At 40.0% G+C, this 13,624-nt stretch overlaps 1 protein-coding gene across 8 annotated transcripts in view; it reads left to right on the forward strand.

Moving 5' to 3' along the window:
- LOC124179853 (sialin) overlaps positions 1-13,211 on the forward strand; it is a 115,861-nt gene extending 102,650 nt beyond the window's left edge. For 7 of the 8 annotated variants that reach the window (XM_046564664.1, XM_046564692.1, XM_046564716.1 and 4 more), the window contains exons 6-9: positions 8,829-8,934; positions 9,230-9,494; positions 10,233-10,607; positions 12,036-13,211. In XM_046564664.1, the coding sequence (XP_046420620.1) occupies positions 8,829-8,934; positions 9,230-9,494; positions 10,233-10,607; positions 12,036-12,281 (992 nt within the window). In that variant the 3' untranslated portion in view covers positions 12,282-13,211. The remainder of the gene's footprint in view (positions 1-8,828; positions 8,935-9,229; positions 9,495-10,232; positions 10,608-12,035) is intronic. The other variant, XM_046564722.1, reaches the window with a different exon arrangement.
- Positions 13,212-13,624: the final 413 nt, after the last annotated feature.

The raw sequence follows: 13,624 nt of genomic DNA on the forward strand, positions 1-13,624 counted from the left end.
CGACACTCCCGAGAACCGCTTTTCTACCAATCTAGATCCCTTCTCGCAGTCAGCGTGACTGGGCCCATAACCTATTGAATTTTTTTGGATAGAAAAGAAAAACTCAATAAGTTCTAAGAGAAGGGATAATTGGATGACTGGTAGAAGGGGTTGCAATAAAATTGTTACACTCGAGAATTACAATAATAATTAGGATAATAAACTTTATTAGAATGATAGCGAAAATTAGTTAACAGGTTGAGCTCGGAATGACTTTGTCTGTAACTGCTCCTTTACAGAGCTGGAGACGAACTGAAAGAAAATACGAATGCCTTCTCTCTCTGTACTTTGGTACGACGCCTCTTGCGTCGTTTACCGGTAGCTCGAGAGTCAAGGTACCGGTATAGTCGGACTCTGCTCGAACCAAGTCAACATAATAAAATTTTCTATGCTCGTTTTAAGGCATCGACTACTTTGGCCTATATAACATCTTCTACAATCACTACAAGGTATTTTATAGACTAAGTTGGAACAATTTTTCATGGGCAATTGGTCATTTGGTAAGACAAACAGACATGACCTTATTATAATTGAAATTGTGATGACAATCCAACCTGTGTCTGGTCAAGGCTGTTTGCGGACGCTTGTGTCTGAAATTTCTAAGAGATGAGCTATATAAACATGACACGTAATTTAATAACGTCAGTCCAACACTTGCAGTCATGGATGATTCGTTTACGTTAACGATATCGAGAACGTCTTCGATTCTCGAAGTACAATATTTTCCTCCGATCGGACTTACTCTAAACAAAAATTATGTCCTCGGCCTCATTGGACTGTTAACCTTCAATTACATTCCCAACGTTGACGTTGATCACAATAAAATATACACGGCTGATAAAGTAGTGACTATATTTACTGGCAGCTACAAAATTGAGGATATTGTAAAGTACGTTCAAAACGCGTTGAAAAATCCCGCAATTGAAATCAGCATAAAGCCCAGCAATAATACCTTGTGCAGCGAAATCAAATGTAACCACATTATAAGTTTTGAACCAGCCGATTCTATTGATCAGCTTCTAGGATTTACACCGCGTGTACTGGCAGCTAACCAAACTCACTAATCGGATATGCCCGTAGCTATTCTCAAGGTCAATGCGTTGCGAGTCGCATGCAGCATTACAACGGGTGCCTATGTCAACGAACGCAAAGTCCGTACTATTTACCAATTTTGCCCTATCGTTCCGCCGGAATATACAATTGTGGAAGTACCGTCGCATGTCATTTACCTTCCGATCACCATCAAGACCATAAATCACATACACCGTCGGTTAGTCGATCAAGACGGAGACCTGGTTAATTTTCGTCGAGAAGTTATAACTGTGAGACTGTACGTCAAATTGCAATAAAAGATGGGTATTGTATACCTATAACAGACTACCCAGGAATTACCCATATTAGTAAGTAAGCATGTCCCGATCAAGTCAGTCATCGATCGATTCCTGAACCGCTAACACGTCGAAACGTGGAATTCCTGGTAGCTCTGGGCCTCAGGCTGACACCTTTTGGAAAAGGAATTTCCCACAAATAAAACTGCGATTCTGCTGTTTCGTTGTCTGCTACGTACCATAGACGAGGAAATCTTACGCATTCAAACGCTTGTCGTCTTCGACGAATCAATCGCACACCAAAAGATACACGCACACAAACCGTACGCATCGTCAACTTTCAACAACAGCGATGAGATTCGAATCACCGTTCAGCATCAGGATTTATGCGTATTACCGAGCAATAGTTCGCTGCATATCTCTGGAAAATTGCTCAAATCGGACGGCACTGCAGCAGCGATCACAACTTTAGTCAATAACGCCATCTGCCAATTGTTCGAAGATGTACGGTCCAAACTAAACGCTGTAGAGATTGATAAATGTAAAAACTTAGGTCTGACCAGCCTGCTGAAAGGTTTCGCTTCGCTTAACCCTGGTCAAAGTTGGCTTATAGAAAATGCTGGATGGCTTGATGTTCAGGAAACGAAAAACTAACTGATGCCGATGGCAACTTCGATGTAGTTATTCCCTTGAGCATGATATTGGGCTTTGCTGAAGACTATCGTGAGATCATCGCTAACGCGAAACACGAGCTGATTCTTACAAGATCAAAAAGTGATCCAAATGCCATCGTTCAAAATCAAGACGAAGACTTTAGAATCGTGATCGATCAGGTGGAATGGTTAGTACCCTATGTAAAGCTCTCAGATCAACGAAGAATCGCACTATTGAATTTCATTGAGAAAGATACACTTGTCTCCATGAGCTTCCGCAGTAGGGAGTTGTACGAATATCCTTTGCTACCGGCAACCACGAAACACGTTTTGACTGTGAAAACGTTCACCCACTTGGAGAAACCACGATTTGGACTCTCGGTTTTCGAACGAATCGATAAAACAAAGCCGGTAAAAATGCTAGTCATCTTGATCACTGTAACATTACTGACGTCAAGCTCTTCTTGAATTCCGAGTATTATCCGTACGGTAACCTGAACTTGGACATGAGTCACAATCGCTTTGCATTACTGTACGAGATGTACGCAAACTTTCAAGCCACCTGTTACGGCAAAGAACCCGAGCCTTTGTTTACGAAGAGCGAATTTCGAGACTACGAACCTTTGATTTTCATCGACTGTTCGAAACAAAATTTGGCTTTGAAATCCGGATCAGTAGATATTCGTATCGAATTTGAGGCTAAAAATAACTTTCCTACTGGTACATCTGCTTACTACTTGATTTTACATGATCGTATAATTAAATATAATCAGCTGATTGGTGGCGCGAAGAAACTGGTATAAAAGCCATATATATCAACATTGCGAACTCTATGTGAAACTGTAATTTTAAGCTTTTTTCCAATAAAACATTTTTTATCGTGAATATCAACCGTTAATTCAGAATCTCTGCTAGTTAAGAGTTTATTTCAGAAACTTCCAGAATTCAACCTCACAGCGGAATATTTTGACCGCAGGCCGCTGAACGTCAGGTTGAAACTCGTCGGACTATTCCGAATATTATTTCCGTCGGACGATTCGGAGAATTGTTTGTCAACCTAAAATTCGTTCAGGGTCGTTGCATGAGCCGTCCAACGTCGTTCCTTTCCCTTGAAACCTGTCGATCGTCGAAGAATCTTTTCGAACCTTTTGGAAGCTTTCAAAACCTGATACGTGCGAGGATTCTCGGTCGTATGTCCGAGGATTCACGGGGTGCGCTCGAACGCTTCAGGATTCACGGTTGATGAGCATGGTAACCGAGAGCGCTGTTTTTCTGGTAAGGGTAAGACCTACGGTGACTGATAGTTAATTTCAAGCGGTTTTTACTGACGAAGAATGCACGAGGGTTAAACGATGGCAATTCCGAGGAGTTTTTACCAAGGATCATGGTCATTTGGGGGATTTTTTACAGACCATCGTGGTCACTGAGGAGGTTTCTTTACTGACGATCGATTGGCAAAGCACATTTTAGCTTACGAGGGGTGGGGGGTAACCTTTAAGGGTTTGCGTCAGGGGAGCTTGCCGGTAAGGTAGGTGTTCCTACGCAGAACTCGCCTTGCTATACTACTTTCCACGAATTTCGATGCGTTATTTCGGGTGAGAGACCCGAACTCTTCGTCCATAGCATTCTTCCACAGCGTCGCTTCTTTGCTCTCGATAGATTCCCGGTACGAGAGAGGTTCCTGGTTTTTAGTTAGAAATAGTTTGACAGCGAGGCCGCTATATCGCTCGGGGACTCTCAACGTTTTTCCGTTTCGAAGTCTGTGGGCCTCGTTCTAATTATTAGCTCTTTCTTGGTCGAGCATTATTTTTTCCGCAGCACCTTCAGGTTCGACATGAGGCTCGTCCTGTTCAATCTCAGGTGCGTTCTGCTCTATCTCGTTCCCGAAGACGTCGGAGTCATCCTCGGATTTTTCTCGTTCGTGCTCCCTGTTCAACCACGCCTCGTCATCTTCCCGTTTTCCTTTCACCACTGTTTGGTTGAGTTTTCCGGAGTAGACGACATCTCTCACGGTTGCGATTTTGTGTCGTAAGTATCGCATACTTGATGTCTCTTGGCTTCTTTACCGTAGCCGATGAAATATCCCTTTTTTGCTTTTGCGTCGAACTCTCGGCGCTTTTCTTTCGGCACGTGCGTGAACACCTCTTCGCCGAAGATGTGGAGTTTTTGAATGTCTGCTCCCCTTCCGAACTACAGTTCCGACGGTGTTACGCCTTTTATGCTGCTTGTTCCAATTAGATTCAACGTGGTCACCGCCGTGTTAATGACTTCTGCCCAAAACTCCGCGCCGAAAACTCCCGCGAGTATTAGCTTTCTTCCAACTTCCTTTATTGTGCGATTGTCTCTTTCCGCACAACCATTTTTCTCCGGGGTGTACGCAACTGTACGTTGATGCCGGATTCCGAGTTCATCTGTCAGCGTTTTCATCTCGTTGTTGACAAATTCGAGTCCGTTGTCTGTGCGGAATACTCGAATTCCCCCCAGAAACTGTTTCTCCGCTTTCTTGAAGAATTCTTTTACACAGATTGCAGTTTCCGCTTTGCTCTCAAGGAAGTTCACTTCACGGTAGTGCGAGTAGTCATCCTTCAGAAGGAGAAAATATCTTGATCCTCCGAGAGATTTCGTGGGCATTGGCCCGCAGAGATCTGCATGTATAATTTCGCCAATGTTCTTGGATTTCGACGTAGTTTCCGGAAAGGGAAGCCGGAGTATTGTTCCAACATGCCGCGTAGAATGGGTCTTTCGCTTCCTTCACAGGTATATCGAGCCTCTTGAGAATTTGTCTCACATGACGGAAGTTTTAGTGGGCCAGTTTCTCGTACCGGATTTGGAGCGTGTCTGTCGAGCTCACATACGCTTGTAGTGCATCTTTCTTTCGTCTCGACTACGTCGTAGAATAGTTTTCCTCGATGTATCTCCGTCGCGATGGTGTGACCTTTTCTCGTCAATGCGCAGGTTGAGTTCGTCGATCTCATCTTGAATCCTTTGTCCAGCGCTGCACCGGCCGAGAATAGGTTGTATTTCAATCTAGGAACGTAAAGTACATCAACAAGGTGATTCTTATTCCAGGTTTTTCCGTTGAACATATCAACGTTGATGCAGCCTTTCCTCAAAGCCTCGATGCTCCCGCCACACAAATTTGGTCGAGGTTCCAGTAAAAAAAAATTAGTTTGTGTGGCTTCATTTTTTTTACCCTAGAACTTCGACCCGTGCCACTCTGGCGATTTTGTGGCGATATTGCCACACATATTGAAAGACTCTGTAATTTTTTCAGCAAAAAAAAAGGGTCTATCTTGAATAAAAAAAAATTATTTTTTCCTTTTTTGGTAAAAAATCAGCGTTACCAGAACGTAAAAATTTTTTCAAAAATTCCTCTCGAAAGCTAACAAAAAACTACAACTTTTATGTAGAGTCATTTTACTTCAATTACTTCAAGTCTCCGAGATATATTCATTTGAAAAAAAAACGGCAACTTGTCAAATAATGAATTAAGAAATCTGAAAAAATTCACATAGAGTACCTTTTAGTAGTACTTTGATATAACCAATTATGGGGCAGATCTGAGATGGTCGAAAAAAAAGCGGCCGAGTTGATGGAGAAACCCTCATTTATGACACATTATCCTTGGGCCCATAACCTGTTAGGGATCGTTGTTTAATCAATATTCCACTTGGGATGTGCAATATAATAACGTGTTTATTGGTGGAATATCTTAAGTAATACGTGACTTGTGATGACGGAACAAAACAGAACTGAGAGTAGGGGCGTGGAATATGTGGGTCGGGAGGTTGACTACATGCCTTCTAAAAAGAGGATTGGTAAAGACAATTTCTACAACACTAACTTCATTATGAAACACCTAGTCAAAGGTGTAAACGTTTTCAAGAATCTAATAGAAACTTATTCAGTAACTCAAACACAATTTGGAAACGAGACGCACTGTTTGACGAATATTTTCTTTCAATCCATGAAAAATGGTATTAGAAATGAAGGCTTTTGGCTTGATTTTTCACCATCTACTCCATAACTGTTTTGTGTTGCTTGTAAGCTTCTTAATTCTAATTGAACTATATAGCTTATGACTTCTAGATTCGATGACTGGAAAACATTCATGCAAAAGTGCAGAGCCTTTTCCCTTGAGGAATGAGCTGTTATTGGTAAATTTGGAACTATAAAAAAAAAGAGGAAATGTAATTAATGTTCCATTTATACGTCTGAAGCTACTTAACTCCTCTTTCTAAGATACTGCATCAATTTGCAACAAGCACCGTACCTTATCTTATCTTATCCATCTGATTTTTTATCGCATACCTTTTCCACCCTTCTTTTCTGGCATTTCAAATAAGATAAGATTACATGATATGAGCGTGGCTTGCATATTTTTCATATTTTGATTTATGATCTGCTACGTTAATTTTTTTTCTGTAACTAGGGGCTTCGCCCCTGCGCGCTTCGCGCGCCAACCCCATCTCGGCGCTACGCGCCTCGGGCACTCGGCGCTGCGCGCCTCGTTGTTCGGCGCTTCGCGCCTCACTATTTCCTTACGCATTGTCTAGTAGACAGGCGAATTCCTTCATGTTGATTTAATGACAGGTCCTGCACTTGCTGTCCACTTCAATTCCTTCTGTGCTCACTTTTCTTTTTTTCATCAATCTAAGCTTCCATTCGTTGGTTGAAAATTGGCGTTCCTTCTCTATTGATATCTATCTATCTCCTTGACTTGCTGAATTATTTTTGCTACCGCTCTGCCCGTTATTCTCCAAAATCACCTTCTTTATATTATTTTTTTCTCTATATTTATGTTACTGTTCACTCCGTAAAACACCTCTTTCTCTTGTGGTCAACATCGATCATGGTCGTCCTCTTGCCTGGTAATAGGAATATTCGTTTATTATTATTCTCTGGCTTATTTGGTTCTTCGCACTTAAAATTTTATTTTTCTTTTTCCTTTGTGATACTTCCGACCATCCACCATCTTCATCGCCTTGTCTGCTGGTTGAAACTCCTCCTTTCTGTTCGTTGGTTGAAAAGCCAGTATGATATTTTTTGTTCGCTTCCCTATATTTTCGCTGCTGTTCCCGTCGTCTAATTTTTCGCTCTTCTATGTACATCACATTGGTTGGTCGTCCTCTCGATTTATTTTCCGAATCAATCATCGCAATCGATTCTTCTAATTCTTCGACACCCTTCGTTGAATTATTTTTACTGCCGCTCTGCCGGTTATTCTCCAAAATCACCTTCTTTATATTTTTTTTTCTCTATATTTGCGTTGATGTTCATTCCGCAAAACACCTCTTTCTCTTGTACTCAACATCGATCCTGGTCGTCCTCTTTCCTGGTTATACGAATATTTGATGGATATTATTCTATGGCTTATTTGGTTCTTCGCACTTACAATTTTATTTTCCTCTTTCTTTTGTGATACTTCCGACCATCCACCATCTTCATCGCCTTGTCTGCTGCTTGAAACTCCCCCTTTCTCCATTGTCATCGTAAATCCTGGCTGTCCTTTTGACTGTTTGGTGATATATTTAGATTTACTATTATTTGATTGTTACTTTTCGTACTTATTACTCACTATCTGAATTTTATTTTGGTTCTGCAAGACATCAAAGTGTCCACTGTCTCCGTCGCCGGTGAAGAGTAGCGAGAATTGTGTTCCATTTCGTGATCCGATCCGGTGTGGATGAATTTGTTCTTCGCGATACACGATTAAACATATCTTAAAAATGTCCGCAGCTGCGTATATTGCATTTTTATACATATGTGATTTGTAATCACCAGGTGACCTAATCACAGCACCGTTTGACTCATTACCTGTAATAAAACCCGCAAATGTAGACCAATTATCCACTATATTTGAAACGATACTCAGTCTCACCTCTGCGTGTCGATCCTGAGTGCCGTATACACGATACGTCAACGCGCGAAAAAGACAATTCCCGTCGGGAATCATCTTGATAATTTTCGTTTGCATGTTCATTTCTTGCGCGTCAGAAACAGATACCTATAAAGATATTTGTCAAAGACTGTCATAAACAGCCGATGACAGCTGTCAAAGGGTTTGCTAGATGCTTTTTGTTTTGTTTTCGTGATCTCACCCCACCGCCAACTTCATGTGTATACTATTGTTATTATAATCTTTTTTTACTATTGTTATTATAATCTTTTTCTACGTTCATTTGTTTGAAACTTTTTTATTAGATAGAGAGATGTGCGTGATGGGTAGCTTAGATTTTTGTGGATCCTCTGATTTTTATATACATCACCTTATAGACCTAAGTAAGCCTATTATTGAGTTTAGTCAGTACACTCACGGTTGGGCTCGATTGAATGTACAAATGAAGAAATGAATATGAATCAACTTCCTTGGGTAATCCGTATTTCTACTCAGTTTTGCTCTATCTTGCAGATTTCACAGCGCCAAGATTTGAAGCTCGCATGGCGTGAATTTTCAATTTTTCTTCGCAATGGCTTTCTTCAGAAATTCTCTCTTGTTATATCTGCGATAGATGATTTTATGACTGGGTTCTTTTACTGTTCAGCGTAACCACCGTGGTCGACGCTGTGGTTCCAACATTTATTAAAGTCATGAGTGAACATATTTTGTTAGTTAATCAATATTAGTGATTTCGTTTTGATGAAATAAAATTTGCATTTCTTCTATCCTACTCATAAAATGACTTTATAAATTTCGTTACTTTATAAGTTTCGTTAGTCGTCTAATGAGAATCTACTATGAGTAGATCTAACAAACACGAATTCTTTTTTTCAACTATTAATTTTGATTATATTTTGTCCATGGTAGGGAGTTCTGTCGGGGCAGCGATTACCTATCCAATCAGTGCAATGCTTATCAGCTGGCTTCGATGGGAATCAGTTTTCTACGTGACATCTGTACTCGGCGTTGTATGGTGTGCATATATTTTATTACCTCACTTAAAAGCACATGATAAAATGTGATCTTAATCAATTCACTAAAGAAAGTCATTCTCGGGCTATAAATAACTTACCCGAATTATACGATAAAAAAGCTATACACTCTTGATATTTGGGCTGATTCTGTTCATCAGTTTATGAATAAACGAAAAGTAAGGGTGCGATTACTCCATCGGTACAGGTAGGACTACTACATGAATGTAAGAGAGCAATTGAATTCTGTTCAATAGCCATTTTATTTTTGCAGAGTAGTGTTCAATTTTTTTTTAGGTACGTTGTCTGGTACTATCTTGCCTATGATAGACCACAAGAGCATCCCCGAATATCAGAAGCCGAAAAAGCTTACATCTTGGAGAGCTTAGGAGAGTCTGTGAGTCACGACGATTCTCAAACAGTACCGTGGAGGGCCATTCTGACTTCATGGCCTCTCTGGCTAATAGCCATAGCCGAATGCGGTAATGCTTGGGGTGTTTTTACTCTCAATTCAGAAGCGCCATCTTACTTGAACTATATCCATGGATGGAATATTAACGCGGTGAGATGCAACAAATCTACTTTGATGTTTCGTAGTAGACATAGCACATTACGTAGATCTGTAAAAAAAGTGAATTCGTTACGTTTAACACAATACGTAAAGAACTAGGTTATGATAAATCAGTAAGCTTGAAAGCTGAGAAACTATTGACTGACATGGTTTCTGTAGTAAAATATTGTTATTTCTCGTTTCAGTTTAATGTAGTTACAGTATACAAAGCCAATGAAAATCAATGTTCACACTCACTTTGTGACGGTCTTGTTCAATGTAATCGATTGTTTTCGGTCCTAGCTTCCGAATTCCTACTCCCTGAATTGGAATATTTAAAAACATCACTAACAGGGTCCTATATTGAAATTAAAAAAAAAAATTATCATGTATTGTCCTAGAACTATAGCCGTGATGTTTTCACATTGAATACTATTTATGAAATTGCTCAAGACAAATAATTGTAATTATAATAACGTCAGTTTAAACTGCTAAGAAAATGCTTAGTCATTGGTCATCAACATTTGCTACATCACGCGATTCCTTTGCCACCAATCTCGAAAACATAACAGGAAAATTTCCTGAGTAAATCAATGCACGTTATTCAGCGACCTGCTTCAATTTACAAATATTGCAACTCAGCTGAATTTACTTGGCTCGAAATACTTAGATGTGAAAAGAATTAACATCATGTCTCTTAACTTCCTTCCATTTAAAACTCGTTGGTTTATAATTTGGATTTTTCCGTAGGCTGGCATGCTTTCAGCTGCCCCTCACATGATGCGCATGGTATTCGCCTACATGTTTTCCAGTTTTGCGGACTGGCTGCTCCGAACGAGGAAAATGTCAATAACAAGAGTGAGGAAGTTTGCAATTCTAGTATGTAACGGCGTTCAAAGTATAATGCTCTTGGGTCTGGCCTTTAGTGGCTGTCATCCGATCTTAGCAGCAGCATTTATGATCGCTGGGATGACGGCTGCCGGTGCAAATTCCGCTGGAACGCTCGCATGCACTGTCGACTTGAGTCCAAATCACGCAAGCGTGCTTCTCGGTATTGTAAACACCGTTGCCACAAGCTCTGGATTCATCTCTCCTATGATAGTCGGGATTCTGACCAATGATAATGTAAGCTTATAGAAACGAACCGTGAAAATAATCTTTTTCTGGCACGGGCATAAAAAAGTCACTTTTTGATGCCTGTTCTTGATCCGTAAAGTGCCATCTGATAACGCTAACCTCGGAACTTCCTTGAAATAGTATATTACGTGACAAGTGCGGGAAGTAGGTGATACTTGCCCGCACGAGTTATGTATACTATTTTTTGACACAAGTTGTGGTAAGTTTATGATAAGATCTGATAAAAGTGGTATTGGTACACAAAGAAAAGCTAATATGACCTTTTGTAATCGATTCCAGTAATCTGAGCGCCGCCTTCGCTTCTTAGCGCTGCGTTTGTTTACATCGATTATGATCTGGTAATACACAGTGCGCAGAAGTATGTTATTACAATTCTAAAGATAGCTGTGAAAGTAACATTCACTTACCGCACGTTCCGCAGGCACGGTAAATCGAACTTATCGCACGCTGTGTCAAAAAGTCTTTTTACGGCAGTTCTGATTTCTGTTGCGCGGTTAAGGGTGGGGATCTCAACTGACGTCAAGGTGATATTTAAAACCGGTGCCGGAAAAAATAATGTATGCGGCGCATCCGTCAAGTGTTTTTGGCTCTGATAATGTTTCCAAGTTCAAATGAAATCATTATTAAGAGTAAGAATTTCTTCTCTGCATGCACGATGTAAGGAGACTGTAGTGTGTAGATGTTTATGTTTACCCTTTCAATCCTTTGTTTCCGATGAGAAGCCCGTAAGACGGCAATGCCGTCTAATAAATGAGATGCGGGTGTGCAAATCATTAATCTACGAGAGAATTTTGTTGAAAATATGTAAATTTGAACAACTGGTGAATTTGAAAAATTAACGACGGAGCCAAGAATCGAACCTGGTATCTAGCGATGCTTTACCGGAGACTTACTCCACTAGACCACCTAGCCGCCCTGACTCTGTTGTCATTAATTTCTCTCATAACCAGTGAGTTCAAATTTGTTTTCATGTGCCCGATTTGTATGAGTAAGAATTTCTTCTCTGCATGCATGATGTAAGGAGACTGTAGTGTGTAGATGTTTATGTTTACCCTTTCAATCCTTTGCTTCCGATGAGAAGCCCGTAAGACGGCAATGCCGTCTAATAAATGAGATGGGGGTGTGCAAATCATTAATCTACGAGAGAATTTTGTTGAAAATATGTAAGGTTATGAGAGAAATTAATGACAACAGAGTCAGGGCGGCTAGGTGGTCTAGTGGAGTAAGTCTCCGGTAAAGCATCGCTAGATACCAGGTTCGATTCCTGGCTCCGTCGTTAATTTTTCAAATTCACCAGTTGTTCGAAATCATTATTCTTGTCCTAAAAACTTTTATTTCCCGGAAATGCCGCATAAAGTACTATTCTGAGTTACACCTCTCAGAGCTTATAACCTAATAGTTTTTAATTTATTGTAGCAAACGATCAATCAATGGCGTGTGGTATTCCTCATTACGGTTGCAATAATGTTTTCGACTGGTGCGTTGTACATATTATTTGGGGTTGCTGAATTACAACCTTGGAACAACATCCCTAATGAAGAAGTGGGCGAGGAGCTGCACAGACTTCGCAGATCAAATGTGGGTAAAATCGAATATGGAGAAGCTACCAGTGTTATTTCAGAGCAGAAAAATGGTACTTTATTACCCACAAATAATGTGTGAAATTTACGTCTTGACGTGAAGACATTCAGATCACCGAGATTATCAAAATTAACAGTTGATCCTGCTTTTAAATTCGCTTTCGATGGTCCCATGTTACGTCCCAGCCGATAATTATGGTAGTATTTTGTCTATAGTGTAACTTACTGACCTGGAATTACCATAAGAGAACTTCGCATGCTCGTACCATAGCTCCAACATAAGATCCATATCGATCTATGTACATAGTTAGCATCACTCATACTCAGTGTGTAATGTTTTTGCACTGGAAATCTGCATACAGCATTCCATCCGTCATTGCGTAATGAAAGCAAGCTTACATTGTGTAATGCTCTGCAGTATATATAATTTTCATACTTAACTTTACATCTTTGATTTTAACCCGCACACATACTGCATGGTCTACAGTCAAAATTTGCAAAACTCAGGTTCATAAACTTCGCAGACTAAACGCGAGGAACGTGGGAAAAAAAAGGACGATCAGATCACAAAGTCTCATTCTTAGAACTCAAAAAATCATTCTTGCAACTGAGTATCTTGTCAGCACTGTGCCAGTGGCCTCTTCAAGACTAATTGGCTTGCACTAACACAGCCAAAGACCAATGAGGAGTCTTTCCAAAATTCCCACTATTGGAGGTATTTTTTAAATCAGACTGATTCAACGCACATAACCAATTTAGACACCAGACGAAACAGAACTTAGTTAAGTTTAAAACCAGTTTGGACTACAGAGAATTCAAAACACATGGAAATTCCGATTAGTGCAGATCACTCCAAATTATAAAACGCTGATATTCAAAAACTTCAAACGTAAGTATAAGTACCGTGATTCCATTAGTGAATCATATAAGTGTATAAAACCATTGTAAAACCGAACCTTAAGAATCGATACGAAGAACTTCTTATTGTTAATAAATACGTATTTCAATTAAAGTGTTGTGTAAAAAGGATTATTTCAATGATGCATAGTTATAGTTAGCACGACGCACAACAACATAATTCCAGATTGTTTCACCACAAGATCTGTAAATCGAGCTTAAGTTAAAAATCATTCATCGAATTAAAGATTTCGGAAGACGTTCTTCCCAGAACATAACACTTATATTAGACTACGCCGATATTTGTGTGAAGTTGTAAAATTAATTTATTACTTTATAAAGATGCAGCAGAATAGTTCTATTCATTTTCCTCTTTCATCCTGTGATGGAGCTGGAACATTTCTAATGAAATGTAACAGTTTATATCCTCTCATAGGAACATGCCGGGAATTATTTGAATGAGTGCGAAATTCATCGTGCAGCATAGCCCGCACTGCGCGCTTGGTTCCTTATCGGCAGCAGTGCTCG

This window comes from Neodiprion fabricii, chromosome 1 (assembly GCF_021155785.1).
Source record: "Neodiprion fabricii isolate iyNeoFabr1 chromosome 1, iyNeoFabr1.1, whole genome shotgun sequence".
Lineage (NCBI taxonomy): Eukaryota > Metazoa > Arthropoda > Insecta > Hymenoptera > Diprionidae > Neodiprion > Neodiprion fabricii.